We start from the raw sequence: 20,397 nt of genomic DNA on the forward strand, positions 1-20,397 counted from the left end.
TCCTGATAAAGGAGTAGGTCCGGTAAGGGCCAATTTTGGGCTCAAATTTCAGGTTCATCTGACGAAAGATTTTGGACACTTTTTAAACACTTAAGTGTCTATTTCAATTGATTCAATTAGTTTCTGTGCAAAATTTTAACTGATTTACTTATTTAAAAAGCTCCGATTTAAGCTTATATATGAAAAATCTCTCAAATATGCCAAAAATGTCACTTTTCAGATGTTTTTTTGTCAAAAATGAAAGTGGCTGCCGCATCCGTGTTCATCCTCAACCTTTATATATGTTATGTATTATCATCAATTACAACTTAAATTTCAATATTAAGAATGAACACAAATGCAGCCACTTTCATATAAGACGGAAACCGTCTAAAATTTAACTTAAATGCTAAAATTGTGAAGATTTCAGTAGTTTAGCATGACTTAATGATGCTAGTACACAATATATGTGCATTGTTTAGTCAAAAACAGCGCAATTTTATGTAGCAGAAGCATTCTACTTTCCAATAAATAACTAAAAGTTTACATTTTAACAATTTTGTAAAACTGCTATATTTTGGGGCGAAAAGGGGTCTTACTGGACCTACTCCTTTGCAAGTTTTAGCTATTTTCCTTTACAAGTCTGTTAGAAATTCAAGTAACTTTTTTATAATGATTACATTTAAGGTCTTTGTAAAGACCTAAAGATCCAAATTGCATTGATAAGAAAAGGAAGTATTTGACATGTGATTATCAAGATAAGGAAGTATTGCTTTATTCAAACTGGGTTTGGCTTAAGTTTTCTTTTTAATGTTATCTATAATTGAGGAACTCTAGTGAAATCTGAAAATGAAAAGTTCAGAAAGATCAAATTTATCATGTGGAATTATTATTTGTTAAACATTTGTTTGACTATGGATTTATACTTTTATAACTTAAGAGATAGAGGTATGATAGTAGGATACAACCTATTCACATGGACTTTGAATTATTTTTATAAAATATCGCATTCTATCAACAATTCTAAATATGTTTTTTTGGATTTGTTTTCCCCCCCACTGTATTGATAAGTCTTTTGAAAAAAACGTAAAAAAAAAAAGTCAAGGTCATTGTTGATATCATGCTAAAGAACTGAAGTGAATATCCATATAGTATCATATGGAAAAATTGCAATGGAAAAAAAATCTATTATCTATGCCGCTGCTTTTAAATATTATGTGTACAAGTAGTATTTCCCTCTATTCTAAGCTATCAGAAAAATCTCTAGGTATTACTAAGGGCATGTTGACAAAGAAAAACAAAATGGCATTAATGCTTCTTTATTCTATCCTAGATTAAATGTCTTTTCATCTGCGAATTGTCTGTTCTCAGACTAAAGCTTACTTGTAAAAAATAGAATTAGTTTCATATATATTTAATTTTTTGAAAGAATATTTACAAAAAATAAGATTTTAGATAATTATTTTTGAAGATTTTTAATCTGTAATTTTATGCCAGAAGGAAAAGACCAAAAGTTTATGCTAAGTTAAATATGCAATTTCAAATTTTGAATTTTTAAATCTTTTCTGAACTGTCTTTTGAAATTTCATGCAGATTTTCTATTCATAAACACTTATATTTATTTCAGTACTTAGTGAAGCATTTATAGCAAATGAATAACTCTATTGAAATCATATAATAAAAATGATTGTTTAATATTGGCAGTGTATAGAAAGTCTTATGTATGTCATCCTTTAAGATTTTTCTGTGTGAGATTGAATGGTAAAACTATCAAAAGAAACTGGGTAAATAATATTTTTATGATTTTGTTGGCTGCATAATGGTTACAATGTACCAAATAAAATTACATGGTCGCAGCCATTTTATGAAGGGAACATGACATAGAGATAAAAATAGATGGCTCTCTGTGATTGGTTGTTATATCTTTTATATATTTTTCTTCTGGAAAGCATTATGAATGAAGTTTCATGCAAGCACAAATTTGTCCTTAAATGTATAGTATGAAGGGCCGGAAATATTTTTTTTATGTTGCTCAAAATTAGGGAAATTTTTCTGCGAAATCGTCAGGTAACGTGAAAAACCCCAAAATTCACTAAGAAAAGCCATGGGACCATATATATTTGAGTGCGGTAAAATCGCAAATAGATATCGAGCTTCAATTAGACAACAGCAGTTTTTCCATAATTAGTTTATTAAAAGAGCCTTTTAAGGAGATAATTGCTAAAAAAGCATTGCCGGCAATGGAGCCACCATTTAGTACTTTATATCCTAATAATCACAGCTTATAAACATGGAAGTAATTTGAAAGTAAAATTATTGGTATAAATTTTATCCCATTATTTGAGGAAGAAAGGAGCTTGCATAATAGTTGGGCAGATGTTATTTAAAGTGTTGATAGCAGTTTTAACTTGCAATAAGATAAAAAAAAAATCTATATTAAGAAAATATAAATGTGAAAAACGTTCTTGACATCATTTTAAGTGAAGTGATTTTAAAAGTGGACCAAACTGGCTAATTATTTATTAAAGATCTAGGGATGTGTAGAATTAAATGATAGACAATTAATTTACATAAAAACAACATAGTAAACAGTGGGGGAGTTCAGAGACCTGAATAAGGAAAATATAATAAATAAAATATAAGAAATAGATAAGCGTTGACTTGACATGTTTTGATAAATATTCGGAAAAAACAAATGGACTAAGGTCATTAGGATTAATCCTTTGAAACCGTCATCAATTAGGACAAACTGTTACACGCTAATGATAGAAATTTATCATGGATTGATCAGGGGTTTATTAGATCTTTAAGTGGAGGATAAGGAGCTTGTAACTAATCATAACATATTAGTCTACCATTATATAGGCAGATAATTTAGTATAGGTATAGAAGCACCTGTCTAGTAAAAATCTATAGAAAACCTTTACCATTGATTGAAATGTAATAGGAGAAGTGTGACATCCAGCATTTATCCAATGTAGAACAGAATTTATTGAGTTTTTTGTGTGGTTTTGCTGTCAATAGATATCAGGTCAATAGATATTCATTGATGTAGGTCTTATCAAACTAATTGGAAAGTCATCACAGTTAACATTTAAAAAGAAATGTTTGGAATATCAAAGATTTAATGCTTGACAGGGATGTAGATTGAAAGTCGTTTGAAGATTTTTTACGATCTGAAGAAGTCATGTGCAGTAATAAGAACTACATTGATCTGAAATGTAACATGATTTTGTTATTTAAATAGAGTGCACAGTTTACTTGTTGATGTTTTACTATCATTTAAAGTCAGTTGATTTTCTTAAGTAGTGATATAAGATTGTACATATGTAACAGCTCAGATTAATTTGGTTTGAAGAAGTTAAACAAATTTTTTCGATGTGTGGATATTTTTTACTGCCAGATATATAGTTATGTTTGCCAGATATATATGTTCAATGAAAGCAGAATAATTAGTGAATAATGATTTAGTAAACAAATCACTACATATACGTTATTAATCCTTTGAATGATTGTTAGCGCATAAGGAAAAATTTTCACATATCAGGAAAATGAAAATTTGTGAAATTTAAAACTGCAACTTGTGATTATGAAGGACATAAAGCTGATAGAAACATATGGAGAAATATAAATATCATAATTCTATCAAATGAAAAGGATTGAAACAGCTGTTATGTTGCATAACTACAGGCTCCAGTTGTAATTAGCTGATGTATATTTTACTTTAGTTAATTGTTATGTTATTGGAGAAAATACAAATAGATACAGACATGACAGACTAGTACAAAAAAAAATATTTGTGTTTCAAGGTTAAGAATGTTGTGAAACAAAAAAGGCTGGAAAAGTTTAGCAGTTGCAATCCATGGGTAATGCAAATTATGACAGATATTTGTTAACGATTTTTATTTTTTTTAAATTTGAGGCTGAGCAAAAGGATTGATGTGTAAATATTGGAAAAAGGATTATTATTTTAAATGCACATGCATTCCGAATACCTAATTTAAATAAAGATAGAAAGTCTTTATGGATGCAAAGTGCACTGTGAATGACAAAAAACTATTAAATAAAGTGCAGTGGTGCATGTCTTTTGGGGAATATAATAGATTTTGGTGCAGAAATAAATTTGTTTGTAGAACATTAATGGAATGGGCTCCCTCTATTCTATAATTAAACTACAAAGAGATAATGGATTAGGCAAAATAAATCGAAGCATATGGTAGGGTATAATAATTTAAAGATGATTCATAAAAGTGTATAAAAAAACAAATATTGTGTAGAAAATTACAGGTGACGATGGAGGATTGAATGACAAAGATATGTTATCGGATTTTAGTAATATCTTAGATAAGATCAAATAGCTATTTTATTGATAATAGGCTGATGAAAACATAGAGATGTTATATAAAGCATATGGTTATACAATTAACATTTAAATTTTCTAAGAGATGTAAAAAGTGAAATTTTATAGACCAAAACTTGATGCTTGCCTGTAATCAAAGAAATTGGTTAGCTATCAAAGGCAAAAAAATTGGATGTAGAAATATTTATTGAGACGTTAACTACCCAGTCTAAAGAAAGTTCTGTGAATTGTGAAGTTTGTAAACATAATCATCAATATGACTGATCACTCTACACTCTATGAAGCTGACAAGATCAGCATCAGATCTAAAAATGTGGCAAAGAAAAGTGATAAATCTAGCATTGCAGAGAACTTTGATGTAGATTCTGGCTTAGTAATGCAATTTGATGATTCTGACAACGGCAATGATTCGATACCTGACGGGAGTTTACAGAAATTTAATAATGTCTGTCTTTTTCGTAAAGAGGACAAGGGAGACAACTCTTATACATTTCAAAATTCTTTAAATGACAATTCAAAAACCACCACAGCAAAGCCTTATATTTGTAAATTTGAAAGTGAATATGGTGATTTTGAATGGGATAGTGAAATGACAGAGGAGTCTGAGGAAAGTGGGACCATAGAACTCACTGGAAGTCATTCTATGATATCTGAGGGCTTTTTGGAAGAGGATTCCTTTGAAATGGAGGAAATCATTTCTGGAGAGATTTCGGATAAGGAAGAAATTCTTGATAATCAGTCAGTCACTATTTCAAACATTTTTGAGGTAATTTTTAAATTAAATTTATAGCATAGGATGAAATAGGTTTGATTTTTATGGTCACCTAGCTCTGGATTTCTTATAAAATAAGTCAGAATTAATAGATTAATAGCTGTTGCATTACTGAGGAATTTTTGATAAATATTGTAACAAATTTAATCTTAAAAATCATTAGGGCATTTATCATTTATTTCATGACAACTTACCATTACTATGAATAGATCTAAAGAGGGTAAAATAGTTGTGAAAAATTCTGTTAATGGCTTTGATTTTTTCCCCTTGTCAGTTTACCTTGCAAACATTGAAGTGATTTATGAAAAGCAGTGGTATGAAGTTTTTTGACAAATCGCACAAGATGTAGATCTACTTTTTACCAAATTACTACAGTCATGTTCCTAGAGAAATGTTCAACATGACAATATCCTTAACTGTTGTCTGTCCTCAATGCAGATATTTATGTCATTTAACAAGGTATCAGTCTGCAGGAAGATATGTTACTTTCCCATAAGACATCATTCATGTCAGATTCAGAGTCTTCACTTTAATTTCTAACTGCCGAATGGTTATTGGAAAAGCAACACTGACTTATTTTTGACTTTTTGGTATGACCTCATTAGGGATAAAAGCCATAGCCTTCAAAACAATCGTTCCTCCTAGAAAACACTGCATCAGTAGCTATGTTTGGTTCACTACTTATTATATGAAAAGTTCTGAAAATCTGAAACAAATCTTTTTGACATGAAAAACTACAGTGATAGTCTGCTCAATCATTTTTCAATGCCCTTGTAGCTAATGGGTTGCTATTCGATATATAACTGAATGTAAAGTTTGTACAGTTGAGATTTTCTTCAATTGACCTACTTTTGACCAAATTATGACAATTAAGTTACTGGTTGTAATTTCCATACTTTTGTTACTTTTGGTTGGTTTATTAACTCATAGTATGAGTATGAGTTTGAACCCCGCTACTTTTATTTTCAAATGTAAACAGGCCGCCATTGTGACTGAATACTTTTTGCACGTCTTTGTATATATTGATCTGACAGCTGGTGCAATGTATTCATGTTCTGTATAATTATATAATTACATACTTCTTAGTTATTTGTCAAATGTCTTTTCTTCTAAAGACCTGCCTACTAGAATATTTTGTCAATAGATTTCGCAAATTAGTCAAAATTTGACATTTGATTTTGTAAGAGCACTAATGCTTTAAAGGTTTGAGAGTAAATTCTATTAGACCTCCTTATATCAAAATTCCATGAAAAGCCAATGACAGTTTTTGATACAGTTGTAACCCTTAGATAGGAATTAGTGGTTTAATAATGTTCAATAGGGTACACAAATTAGTGGACCATAGTCCAGTGGCAGATCCAGGTGGAGGGTTCCAGGGGTTGGAACCCCCCTTTTTTTGGACGATCAACACATTTGAATGGGGACATATAGTTGGAACCCCCCCCCTTTGTCCTGGGTTGGAAACCCCCCCTTTTTTAAATGGCTGGATCCGCCTCTGTATTCCCAATCAAAAGCTATAATGATTTAAGGTGCTCATAATTTAGAATGGGGGTTCTTTAGAAAATACTTCAATGGGCCCTACTAAACTGAATGTGGTGCAGGCTTGACTTGGGCTTTTTAATATCCTACAGAGTTTTGTTAAATTTGTTCATCAAAATGTGAAGTTGTAATGATACATTCTTTAAACAATGAATATCATATTTGAGTTTCCAATAGGCACATTAGTAATAAAGTTAAAATTTCTATACAATCAAAATGTCTATGTAACTCTGTGGTGTTTCTTACTGCCAAAATTTATTTTAGGATCATTGATATAACTATTACATAAAAACACTTGAACTTGCTCTTTTATAACACGTTTGATGTACAAAATTCATAGATTAAACTTCTCAAAGATTAAGGTGGGTTCATAAACTATTTGTGAAACAATTCGGCTGATTGATTGTTGTTTGTTTATTGTCCGTTAATTTCATACATATTCATGACAAGAAGAAGTTGAACAAATAAGTAATTCAGATATATTGACTATTTACTGTTTTAGAGTTTGATATAATAAAACAATATTATAAAGACAACAACACCCATCAATTACCGCATGGTAAGAGTTGATTCTGGTCGAATGTTTCGCCAACAGGGGTAGCATCTTCAGGGCAATATTACACATAAAATCAAACAGTGAAGTACAAATTTTGCGGTTGTGTGGTTCGCCGACAATAGAGGTTGTTATGACGACGTTATAGATATAAATAGAAAGTGAAAGTAAAATAAGAATATAGTATAGTTAAAATTGAAAGTTTATAGTCAATAAAGTTATTAACGATGTGGTTAGCTGCTATTCTTACACATTTGTGTAGTTGTTCTCATGGAGGTTTCTAGTGATAATATTGTAGAAATGATGAAAGTAGATCATAAAATGTCAGATTGGACAACACCCCACTGGCCATCCCATACCAATTCAACTGGTTTGCTCCGAGGGAGGTACTAATTGGTAATAGGGTGAAGTGTATGATCGCCGCAATTTTGGGAATTGTAAATCTTGGTAGACTCGTTCATACAAATTTACTTTGCTAATAAAGTGTCTGTGGCTCAAGCTTTATTTAAACATATGTTTTGTGGTTTATGTGGTTCATTTTGTTTCTGGTTCTTTCCTTTTTTCTCTAAGTAAAATGCCTGGTATTCTGAATTATTTTGACTTTATGTACTTATGTATGGTTTGTTAATCCTTAGTGATGGACTGCTTCTTATTTGTATGTTTCTGTGGTTGCTTCTGTTTCCAAATCTCTCCTTCTTTTTTCCTCGTATCTGGTGATTTTCGGGAACGGATCGAAAACTTTTTAAATGGTCCGATTTTTCGTACAATGCTAGTATGGCAAAGGTGGATCCTATCAGATGCAGGGGTTCACAGTAAAAAAGTAAACTTGAATTTGAACAAAGTGAATCAACACCTGAAGTGGTTATCGTGCGGTTGGGTAATCGTGGGTGGATAAGTAATTCAGATATATTGACTATTTACTGTTTTAGAGTTTGATATAATGTAAGTTTGAAGTTTTACACAACAAGATAATTGATCATCAAAGGGTACTTATTGTAATCTTTTGTCTTCCTATTATTTTATGCTTTATAAAAGTTGAGATATTTATACAAGTTAAGAACACCCAGAAACTCTTTGTTATTTACAAATAATTGTATAAATTGATCAAATGTTTTTTTAGTTATTTTTAGGATTTAATTGATTGATTGACATATCTGGTTGAAATGTGTTTTCCATCAGTAAATAAAAAAAAAAAGACAGATGATTTTTCATTTCCTATCATTAATTATCCATTTTTAGATGGTGATGTTCCCTTGTCACCATCTTATGGTGTTTATATATCTCAACTTGTACGATTCGCTCGTGTATGTAACAACGTATTAGATTTTAGCGAGAGAAATTTATGTATTACTGAAAAATTATTACACAAACTAGTCAAAACATTTACTAAATTTTATCATCGGTATAAGGAAATAATTCGTAAATATAACTCAACATGCAGACATCTTATAGTTCAGTTATTTCACATCCAATCTTTTATGGTAATATTCTTTACAAAGCACAAAAATGTCAGTATTCACCTCAAAAGCTTACAAAACCTTTAAACAGACTTATTAAGAAGGGATATAGTTACGATACTGTTGTCAGGTCATTAAAGATTGCATATTTTGGCTTTAATATTGATTCACTTATAGGGTCTTTGGTCTTTGCACTGGAATTAAACACATTTATTTAAAAAAATAGTTGTTGGCATGACACGGGTTATGTTCTTTTCATATATTTTATGATAGTATGATACTAAACCCCTAACGGGAGGGATTGTGCCAGATATTCATATGATGAAGACATAATCTTTCAATCAGTTTAATTAAAGTCTGGAGCTGGCATGTCAGTTAACTGCTAGTAGTCTGTTGTTATTTATGTATTATTGTCATTTTCTTTATTTTCTTTTGTTAGTGTACATCTTCTGACATCGGACTCGGACTTCTCTTGAACTGAATTTTAATGTGCGTATTGTAATGCTTTTACTTTCTGCATTGGCTAGAGGTATAGGGGGAGGGTTGAAATCTCATAAACATGTTTAACCCTGCCGCAATTTTGCGCCTGTCCCAAGTCAGGAGCCTCTGGCCTTTGTTAGACTGTATGATTTTTAATTTTAGTTTCTTGTGTATAATTCGGAGTTTAGTATGAAGTCCATTATCACTGTACTAGTATACATATTTTTTAAGGGGCCAGCTGAACGACGCCTACAGGTGCGGGAGTTTCCCGCTACATTGAAGACCCATTGATGGCCCTAGGCTGTTGTCTGCTCTATGGTCAGGTTGTTGTCGCTTTGACACATTCCCCATTTCCTTTCTCAATTTTGTACACATTGGATCTAGTGTAGGGTCAGACATCTGTTTTCAAGGGAAAAACAGTATTCTGACAGAAATGAAAAACAAGATTCTAATAGAACTGTTTCTAAGCAAAAATATGTGATTTCTTTAAAAACAAAAATTGATAATGATTAATTTTTCAAAAGAATATCTAGGGAAAATTTGGCTCATTTTCAAACACTTTTTATCTTTGCCTGATAAGCCTAAGTTTGTAGTTTCTTTTTATATACGACCGCAAAAATTGAAAATTTTTTGGTCGTATATTGGTATCACGTTGGCGTCGTCGTCGTCTGTAGTCGTCGGCGTCGCAAGACTTTCAGTTTTCGCACTATAACTTTAGTATAAGTGAATAGAAATCTATTAAATTTAAACACAAGGTTTATGACCATTAAAGGAAGGTTGGGATTGATTTTGGAAGTTTTGATCCTAACAGTTTGAAAATTAGGGGCCAAAAAGGGCCCAAATAAGCATTTTCTTGGTTTTCACACTATAACTTTAGTTTAAGTAAGTAGAAATCTATTAAATTTTGACACAAGGTTTATGACCACTAAAGGAAGGTTGGGATTGATTTTGGGAGTTTTGGTCCCAACAGTTTAGGAATAAGGGGCCAAAAAAGGGTCCAAATAAGCATTAATCTTGGTTTTCGCACAATAACTTTAGTATAAGTAAATAGAAATCAATGAAATTTAAACACAAGGTTTATGAACACAAAAGGAAGGTTGAGATTGATTTTGGGAGTTGAGGTCCCAGCAGTTAAGGAAAAAAGGGCCAAAAAGGGGCCCAAATAAGCATTTTTCTTGGTTTTCGCACCATAACTTAAGTATAAGTAAATAGAAATCTATGAAATTTAAACACAAGGTTGATGACCATAAAATGAAGGTTGGGATTGATTTCGGAGTTTTGGTCCCAACAGTTTAGGAATAAGGGGCCCAAAGGGTCCAAAATTAAACTTTGTTTGAATTCAACAAAAATTGAATAATTGGGGTTCTTTGATATGCCGAATCTAACTGTGTATGTAGATTCTTAATTTTTGGTCCCATTTTCAATTTGGTCTACATTAAGGTTCAAAGGGTCCAAAATTAAACTAAGTTTGATTTCAACAAAAGTTGAATCCTTGGGGTTCTTTGATAACCTGAATCTAAACATGTACTTATAATTTTTATTATGGGCCCAGTTTTCAAGTTGGTCCAAATCGTGGTCCAAAATTAAACTTTGTTTGATATCAACAAAAATTGAATCCTTAGGTTTTTTTTATATGCTAAATCTAAACCTGTATTTAGATTTTTGATTATAGGCCCAGTTTTCAAGTTGGTCCAAATTGGGGTCCAAAATTAAACTTTGTTTGGTTTCAACAAAAATTGTATATACGGGGTTCTTTGATATATGCTTAATCTAACCATGTATTTAAATTTTTGAAGTTTGGGCCCGGTTATCAGACTGGTCCACATTGAGGTCTAAAGGGTCCAAAATTGAACTTTATTTGATTTCATCAAAAATTGAATTCTTGGGGTTCTTTGATATGCTGAATCTAATCATGTATTTAGATTTTAGATATTGGACCATAATAGGTAATGTCCAATTTAAAATTTAAAGTTTTTAAGTTTAAGTTCTTAGACCACATTCATTATGTGTCAGAAACCTGTGTTGTGTCAACTATTGAATCACAATCCAAATTCAGAGCTGTATCAATCTTGAATGTTGTGTCCATACTTGCCCCAATGTTCAGGGTTCGAACTCAGCTGTCGTATAAAGCTGCGCCCTGTGGAGCATCTGGTTATAAAATGTAGCTTGAATTATATATAGCTGGTTAATGTCCAGCAACGATTATTACATGTTTTGTATTTGGACCCGTAAGGTTCATTGATGATCTGTTTTAATTGAAGTTCACTTTTAGTGAACATAATTTTTCTTTCCAATTTAACTATGCAAACTCCCCCCTTAACTTTGTTTCTGGCACAAACATCAATTCAAGGTATCATTAACTCAGTTTCAGAATAAATCTGTTTACACTACTGGACATCCAAGATGGCCACCATGTATCAACATGATTTTGCAGGAAACCTTTTTAAATGACATGCACACATTTCACCAGCGGATTCATTTCAATATGAGCTCTGTAGAACCTCTATTATATCTGTAGTTTCCATTGTAAAGATTAAGAAAAACTCTTGCCTATTTATTTCAAAGTAAAATCAAGATGCTATTAATAAAAGATCTGTTTGGTTTATAGAGACATAAAGCAGTCTGATGGTGTCATTAATTGGCAGCGAAGTAATCTTATTTTACAACTTAGATTGGAATTTTTTATCTAGCTAAATTTTTTTTGTAAATGGGTTTTGAAAGAGTGATGATATCTATGACCATAGATGTAATACCCATAATAATGGGTATTACATCTATGCTATGACAGATAACATTGTTTTGAAATCACATACAGGTTTAGGTTGCTTTCTCATTGATGTATATTCCCTTCATCTCTTTTATTCATAAGGAAAACTCAAAATGAAAAAGTCTCAATCTTAGTCAGTCAATTTTCTGAAACGTCTTGTTGAATTGTAAAAATTGGACCATTTCCTAAATGCTGTTGCATAATGGGATTTTTTGGGTATTCAATTGTATTTCTTTAAAGAGGAGTCTGGTCATGTATTGTGCAATGTTATTTTAAACAAGAAAGACAAAATAAATCCCCTAATGAGAAACCATTCTTTGTCAAATGGACAAGAAATAAATACAAATTAAATTGTGACTGTGATTGACTAAGAATCTGTTACGCCATAATTTATAGAAGTATGACAGTAACCCATTTGTACTTTTGTGGTCATTTCAATTTGAATGTCATACCTAATTATTGAAGAATTACTGAGCAGCTTCTGGTGACCTAATCTTATTTGCAACCTGAAATTCATCTGAAAACTTTTTTGTTTTATTTTTTGACATTCATATAAGCTCTTATTTGATAGAAATGTAGATAAACGCATATGTATGACTAGTTTCAAGAAAATTGGTGAACTCATGTATTGTTTCTATTGTAAAGTTTGGAGTATATTTACTTTTGTATTCTTAAGAATATTTATAGCTTAAATTTCATAATTGATAATGTTGCAGTTTCCTTGTTAGTAGAAAAACTACCTTGTAAAGTCAAAGTACACATGAATAATATGCACATTTGTACATATTCAATTGAATAGAGTTTTACATTATGATAAGCAGTTGTCTGGGAGTTTCAGTCATGTAAGGGAAATAAATAAATAATGGAAATAATGTAATTTAGGTTAGTGGAGCAAATGTTAAAATTTTCAAAACATGATTTATTAGTCCTGAGTTATTTTCACATTATTCATGTTTTTCGTCTTCACTTTGGAGTCACAATCAAACAAGTCAATGCATGATTGTTTTGGTAGAGTTTATGTTTATCTGTTTTTTTGGCAGTTATTTGATTTAAATTAATAACCATATAAAACAGATACTTTAAAATAAATTTAAAAGCTTGATATCAGCATATTTTCTGTGTGCGTTTGCCATTATTTTGTAAAGGAAAGTTCAAACCATTCAAAAAATTCAAAGTCTGTAGAAAACTTTTATGTTTTTTTGAAACAAAGAAGGTCAAAACCTATGGTATGACTGACAACAGAAAGCCTCAAGCTCAAATCTTGCTCATTAGTAATAAAAATCTAAGCAAGGGAAGGAAAAACAATAATTGTTGTTGAAGTGTGTTGCAATAACGATTTGTTATTGTTACTTATTATATGCCAATATCCATTGATAACATGACAAAGTACTTTCTCACTGATGATCATTACTGTTATCACATTTTTGGCACATCAACCACTTGTACATCATTGTACAATCTTCCTTTGATTATCGTGTCATGTAGATCTATCATGGTAAGTTCTCCATTTTCCTCACATAATATTTCCTATTTTCTGTTCTATTTTAGTCCTCTACAGATTAATGAATTTTATCCAGTGATTAATTTATTTGTTTTCATTCAAGATTAAGTTAGACTAGTACTACAGGAACATTTGTGTTAAATTGCAGGGGATGGTTCTGACAGTTATTAAACTTTTACACAGGTCAAGGATCTGTCTAAGGACAGTTATCCTCTTGTCCGGTGGGAATGTCTTCAGTCCAGTGGGAATGTCTCCTGGAATTATTTTGAATGATGAAAAGAAGTTATCTTCAATAGGCACATCAACACTTAGTTACCACTTACTACAGAAATGAGTCAGAAAGAAGAATATAAGCAAATCTTACAAGTTTGTTTTTGTTTTGATACAGGTTAAATGACTTGTGATAAGAAATACATGCGTAGAGATGATTTGACATAAAAATGAGAAGTCTGATTTGAAATACTGTTGCAGGATATCATTTATTTTAGTAAAGACACTAGCATGCTTTTACTGATAGTAATGTCAAATAAATTACCAATTGATTAAGACAATGTTTTAATATCATTGAAATGTTGCTTTTTACTAGATAGCTGAGTTATTCTATCAGTAACATCTGTTTTATCCTCGGTTTTAGCAAGATAAAGAACCAATTTATAAATCTGTAGTTTTGGGTTATTGTCCGACTTAGAATTTCAGTATTGTATTTCGCAAATTGAAATCTACAGACGATGGGATAGCAATTTTGTTCTCAAGTATTTTGAATTATTTCTACGGAAGGAAAGAACAGTGAATTAGTTTCAAAACATACAAATCAAATGATATGACATGACTACTTATTTAAATTCAATTTCTGAAGTTTGTCTTGGACCTAAAAGTTGAGTCACTGTTCTTATGCCTTTTATTTTGAAAAATGCATCTTTTTGAGCCACAACTCATTTGTACTAATGCACTCTTAGCTCCACTGAGATTATGAAATGCAGAGTGTCCTTTTTGGCAGAAATGAATGACATGTATACTATTGCATCTATTCTGAAATGAAATTGTCTTTACACACTCTAAAGTCCACCAGTTTTCACTTCCTTGATGGCTGATACTTGCATGTATTCCACTGTTTACAGTTATTGATATGAAACTGAAACGGTCAAATGGTTCTGTGGCCAGAAAAGAGCAATTTTACATTTGTTAAAATGTGTGATTAGTTTGAGGAATTTATTTTAAGTTTTGACAGACTTTGTATTGGTTAATTTTTAATAATCTAGCTCTTACTATATGAATTTGAAAGAGGTATAGTTTTTCAAGTTCAATAGCTTTGGCCTGCTCTTGTATTTGATGAGAATATTTGTATTACAGTTCACTATCTATACATGCAATAACAAACTTTCACAAGCAATAAACTAAAACTGATCAGTTTAAAGAAATGATTTCAAACTGAAATTCAAAATACATTTTAGCCAATGGGTATTGTAAAAGGGCAATGTCAATTTTATTAGCACAATATATGTCACTATATCAATATTTAGTTAACCAATGCTGTTGTGGTAGGTATGACTGTATTGCCTCTAGAAATTGACTATTGCCTCAAGAACTTACAAGGTTTTATTGCAACATAAATAAAAAAAAATTACCGGTATTTATCTTGCAGGAGAAAGCAGAAAATTTTGTAATGGCAGCTTTGTTTGGAGCTTCAGAAGAAGGAAATTTACAAGGAATAAAAGATCTTGTGAAAATGGCACAGAATATAGATTTATTGGCCACTAATAAGGTATAAATTCTCTTTATTTAGCTATTTAATGTGACAGAATTAATCAGAATAATTTGTCATTATATACTGCTGTTTTAAAATGGCTACATTAACGCTTGAATGCATAGACATGAAGAAAAAATTCGATCTATTAAAATTAGCTTGAGACTTTTAAAAATCTCTTTGAAATTGAGGCGACTACTTATTGGTCACCTCTCCAACAAGGCACCAATTAAAAAACCTGGATTCAAGTTTCGAGTTTCTTGTGTAAAAGGAATTATGACCCTTGCAAGTAGGGGAGATCAATAGCGTGAGGTACTGAAATTTTCAAGTAATGACAGAATGGTCTTCTACAGCTATATATATGCACTAGCTAGAAATCAAAAGGGCAGGGCTCTTCTTGTGTTTGGAAAGTACACTTTTTGTGTATATCCTATCAATATTTAAGGTTTTCTTCCACATTTTCCCAGTGTACTGCATTATTGGTATGATAATAAATAGAAAATTAATATTAAAATTGACAGCTAACTAATTTTTGTATCAAAATAAACTACACAAGTAACAAACTTATAAGACTGTTCTTTTTTTTAGCATGGTGAAACTGCTTTACACAATGCAGCTAGTGGAGGTCATACTGAAATAATAAAATATCTACAATCTAAAGGGGCAGATGTTAATGTTGTTGACAAGGTAAACCTTGTGGTCATAAAATTTTGAAGTAAAATTATTGTACTCAGACTCAGAAATTAGCCAATCAAAACACTGGATTTAGTGTTTCCAGCACTAAAGAGTTCTGAGTTATGTTTTATGAATGAGAGTCCTGAATCCTTTATTTTTAGTCTTTTCGAAGTAGATCATGTACTGGTATATGTTAATTTTCTACCATTAAAATCCCAACAACTTATATATCCTAACTAAGTAGCAAAGATAGAACAGTTTAAGAAGGTTAGTTAGTACATTACAATATAATATCATGATTTCCTGGTAAAAAAAGATAAACCCAAATAATTTCACATGTGTTATAAATCCTATGATTTCAATCCTGTGACATCATACAACAAAGTGTGTTGTCAATGACATTGCATTAAGTGAAACAGGAAACCCTAGAAAAACATAGTTACTTGCATTTCTACTTTATTTCCATTAAAAAGACCATAATCAATGTAATAAAAAGAATAACTAAATACATAAATTCAAATATTGAAAATTGGTCAGTTGGGACCGGACAACTAGGATTTATAACTTGTGTGCTTCACACATTCCTAAATTAATGTGTTGTTCAGCCACTCTCTTAACATTTTTATGCCCCGTTTATGGGCATTATGTTTTCTGGTCGGTGCGTCTGTTTGGTTGTCCACTAGTTCATCCGTCTGTCCTGCTCCAGGTTAAAGTTTTCAGGTGAAAGTTTTTGGTCGAGGTAGCATTTGATGAAGTTGAAGTCCAATCAACTTGAAACTTAGTACACTTGTTTACTTTGATATGATCTTTCTAATTTTATTGCCAAATTAGAGATTTTACCCCAATTTTACTGTCCACTGAACATATAAAATGATACTGTGGATGGGGCATCCGTGTACTATGGACTCATTCTTGTTTTTATATACAAATTCTTGGATCTTTCAGTATTTTTCTACATTATGTATATTTGAATTCTTCAAAGATCTTTTTGAAGATTGTTTATACTTGAATTCTTGGATCAGTTATTCTATTATTTATATCTTGCCTATGTTACTTGAATACGGATAGGGAACTGACTCTGTGTCTTTTATTACTATTGCTTCCTATATTTGACTTTTTTATTGCTCTTCCTATATTTGGATTTTTTATTTAACATAGGTACAGGAGCACTTCCTTGAGGTTTTTCCATATTCAACTGATCAATTATTGGTCAAACTGCTATTTTGTTACAAAACCTATTCATGACAAATTAGGGAAGTTCTCAATTACTCATGGTTGCAGTGACAGTCAATTTTTTAACACTACTTCCTGTTTCAAGTAACATTGATGTACTTTTATAAGTACATAAGGTTACATTGTTTTTTATTCAAAAGTTGAATGGATAAGGTTACTTACTACATTGTAATGTTTTCCAATTGTTTGTACAAAATGTTGACCCTAGTCTAGAATTTTTTGTTGAATTTTTTTCAACAGTGCCAATGAATCTAGACTTGAAAACAAAATTATACATTTGTACAACTATTATGAAGCACTTACAATGTACTGGGTATTTCCTATCAAAGGTCAGTGTAAATTTTCTTCAGGCACCCTTGCTTCCTCCAACAATTAACACTGGCCACCATGAAATAGCCCCAATGTGGCGCTTAAAAGTGGCACTTAAAAACAACGATCAATCAATCAATCAATGAACTAAGGTTGCAATTTTAATCAACCTGTAGTTGTTAAATCTGGAAAACAGACTTCTTAACCTCTGTTAAGATACATGTATAATTGACTTTTAAAATGAAGCTTTAGAACTTTAAAATGTAAGTTTGGGTTTTGTTTAATTTTTTGGTGGTTTCTCATATCAAAACTGTGACTATGTAGTTCAAACATAAGGGGAATGGACATTTAATTACTATGCAAGCTTATAAATCATAAAAATTATTATAAACCCCACCAACTTTCAAAAGGACAGACTGTTTTATCTTTGTTTGTTTGTCATCTGTAAGTTTATTTGCCAGTCTGTTGTCCATGCAGTAGCTTACAGTTTAACTTGTTTTTATAATGAATTGGTTGGAGCATTTATATTGAACAATACCACGTTGTACCTCCATCTTTGATTCAAATAATGTTATGAGATACTCATTACAAAGAGCTTCCTTTCTTAACTTAGTAACTTTAGATAAGTGAGTTTTGGACAAGAAGGGTAAACATTACTATTAGCTCAGTTCTTATTATATTATTCCATTATTGCTTCTCTTTAAATAAAGTACAAGTCTTCAATTTGGGAATCTCGTAGTTTTGAACCGAACACAAAATGTTTAAAAGATTAATTTTGGATTAAGTGCATAAGTAATACCAGATATTTGTCTTTGTAAATTACATGATAAGTTCATTGAGTATATATCCGTTAAGAAGTATTTATCAATGGGTGGATTCACAACTTCCCACAAATAGATACTGAGTGATGATATACAAATTAATTTATACCTGTTAATTATCTGCAAGTAGCTTTGATGATTGATATAGCTAACATGCTGATTGCATTATGATGAAAAAATTATTACTTTTCTTTTCACTCTTAGATAATTGACTACATCCCGAGTCTGACCTGGTTTAGGTTGCCTATTTCAAGACCAGGGAAATTATTTAGTAACAGGGTGTGAATTTGATTTTAAAAGCTAGATACAATTCTGTTTTTTTATTTCCTCAATCCAGATTCTTCTATCAACTTATGATTGACTGTTGGTTGCATTATGTCCAGTGGCAAATATTTTAAGCAAATAAATATTAATTTATATTGATAGGAAAACAAATCCACAATGTATCTTCATGGTTAATAAAAATTAGATAATTTCTTTGTTTTGAAGATTTTTTGTGGGTTTTGGATATTTTTTACAGACAAGTCAGAAACTCATGTCAAAGTGAGGGTACATCTTTAATAGTTCTTAAGGTCCATTTATAACTTGGTCATTGTTACCAATTTTGTATGCTTGAGCTATATTTTTGTAGAGCCCCTTTTTAAAAATGTATTATAGCCAATGTTACACTATATAAAATATAAATAAAAGGGATAAATGATATCATATACATCAATGTAATAGTCAGCCAAGTGCACATACAAAAGGTAAAAAAATAGATGTAACTCAATAAAACTCATTTAAATCCCCTGAAGTCTAAGCAAGTAGTGAACAAACCCAACCAAGAGTTCTAAATTTTCACCATCTGAAAATCGAATATATTTTGTTTCAGAATTTAGATGGTTTGATATACTGGGCAGCAAGACAAGGACAAAAAGAAGTCATAAAGTATCTTAAAGAAGAAAATGTATCTCTGGATACACAAAACAAGGTAAATTCCAAAACCTTGCAGCCTACAGAATTGACCAATTATCATTAAACAACTGTTAGCAACTAATTGATAATAATGGTTTATTCCCGATTGTCCCACTTTTTAAAATTTTAGAGTTCTGATTGTCCCACATGAAAAGTTCTGATTGTCCCACATTATTATATGAAGTAAAATGTTCTTAGATAAACAAGGTAACTGTTGTTTGTTTTTGCTAAATAGACAAGAATTAATTATGGCACATTTAAAATTAATTTTAAAAGAATATATATAAATGTTTTTTTTAATAATTAGTATTTGATTAAAAAAAGTATACTATTTCTGATTTATGAAATATATCTACAATGTTATTTATAAAACAAATGAAAATAGCACTAAATACCGAAATTCGAATGACTTTTGTAAAGTTTTTAAATAGATATAGCAATAATGCATGCAATTAAAAAAAAAGAAAGTATAAATTCATTTGCATCCTACACTCTACTCGAACTGGTTGATGGAGAGATGTTTCTTTGTAATTTTATAATGGAAGTCCGAGTACATTGATACACTATAAAGAATCACCAGACTTCCTTCAAAAATAAGATATGGTATGATTGCCAATGAGACAACTCTCCCTAAGAGATCAAATGACACAAACATTAACAACAATAGGTCACCTGGGACAGTGTTGAAATAGTACACTTAAGAATTAACTAAAAAATGAGTAGAAAAATGCTTATATCTCATCAGATATGGATACAGAAAAACATCTGAAAAAACTTGACAGTCACACAGAGTGGACTTATACTTCACCACAACAAAGACAGATCTGAGCGTATTCGCAGTTACTGACAGCTAGTTAAAAATATAAAAAAAATATGCAGCCAAGTCTAAATTTTATCATGGCTATATTATATTCCGATAGTACATACTGAACATTCAGAATTTTTTGCGAAAATGCGACAGGGTTAAAATAGCTTAAATTTAAACTCATATTTTGAAATTTTTTATATGAAGCAATTAAACAGGATTTTTCTCAATATTGCAAAAATTAAAATCGCATTTTAGTCTAAAATGACAAAATTAATACACAATAATTTCTTAATTAACTATGTGCAAAATAGAATATGTAAATATTATCATTTGTTTATTTTTGTCCATCAAATATTTTTATACAACCGCAAAATTTGAAAAATTTTTCGTCGTATATTGCTATCACGTTGGCGTCGTCGGCGTCGTCGTCGTCCGAATACTTTTA

The 20,397-nt window shown here is 30.9% G+C and overlaps 1 protein-coding gene across 5 annotated transcripts in view; it reads left to right on the plus strand.

The window, feature by feature from the left end:
- Positions 1 to 20,397, plus strand: part of LOC143072485 (death-associated protein kinase 1-like) — a 103,008-nt gene that overhangs the window by 58,092 nt on the left and 24,519 nt on the right. For 4 of the 5 annotated variants that reach the window (XM_076247416.1, XM_076247419.1, XM_076247418.1 and 1 more), the window contains 3 exons: positions 15,051 to 15,170; positions 15,741 to 15,839; positions 19,062 to 19,160. In XM_076247416.1, coding sequence (XP_076103531.1) covers positions 15,051 to 15,170; positions 15,741 to 15,839; positions 19,062 to 19,160 — 318 coding nt within the window. Of the gene's footprint in view, positions 1 to 3,040; positions 5,106 to 15,050; positions 15,171 to 15,740; positions 15,840 to 19,061; positions 19,161 to 20,397 lie in introns of those variants that run through there. The other variant, XM_076247420.1, reaches the window with a different exon arrangement.

The sequence above is a fragment of the Mytilus galloprovincialis genome, chromosome 4 (assembly GCF_965363235.1).
Source record: "Mytilus galloprovincialis chromosome 4, xbMytGall1.hap1.1, whole genome shotgun sequence".
Classification (NCBI taxonomy): Eukaryota; Metazoa; Mollusca; class Bivalvia; order Mytilida; family Mytilidae; genus Mytilus; species Mytilus galloprovincialis.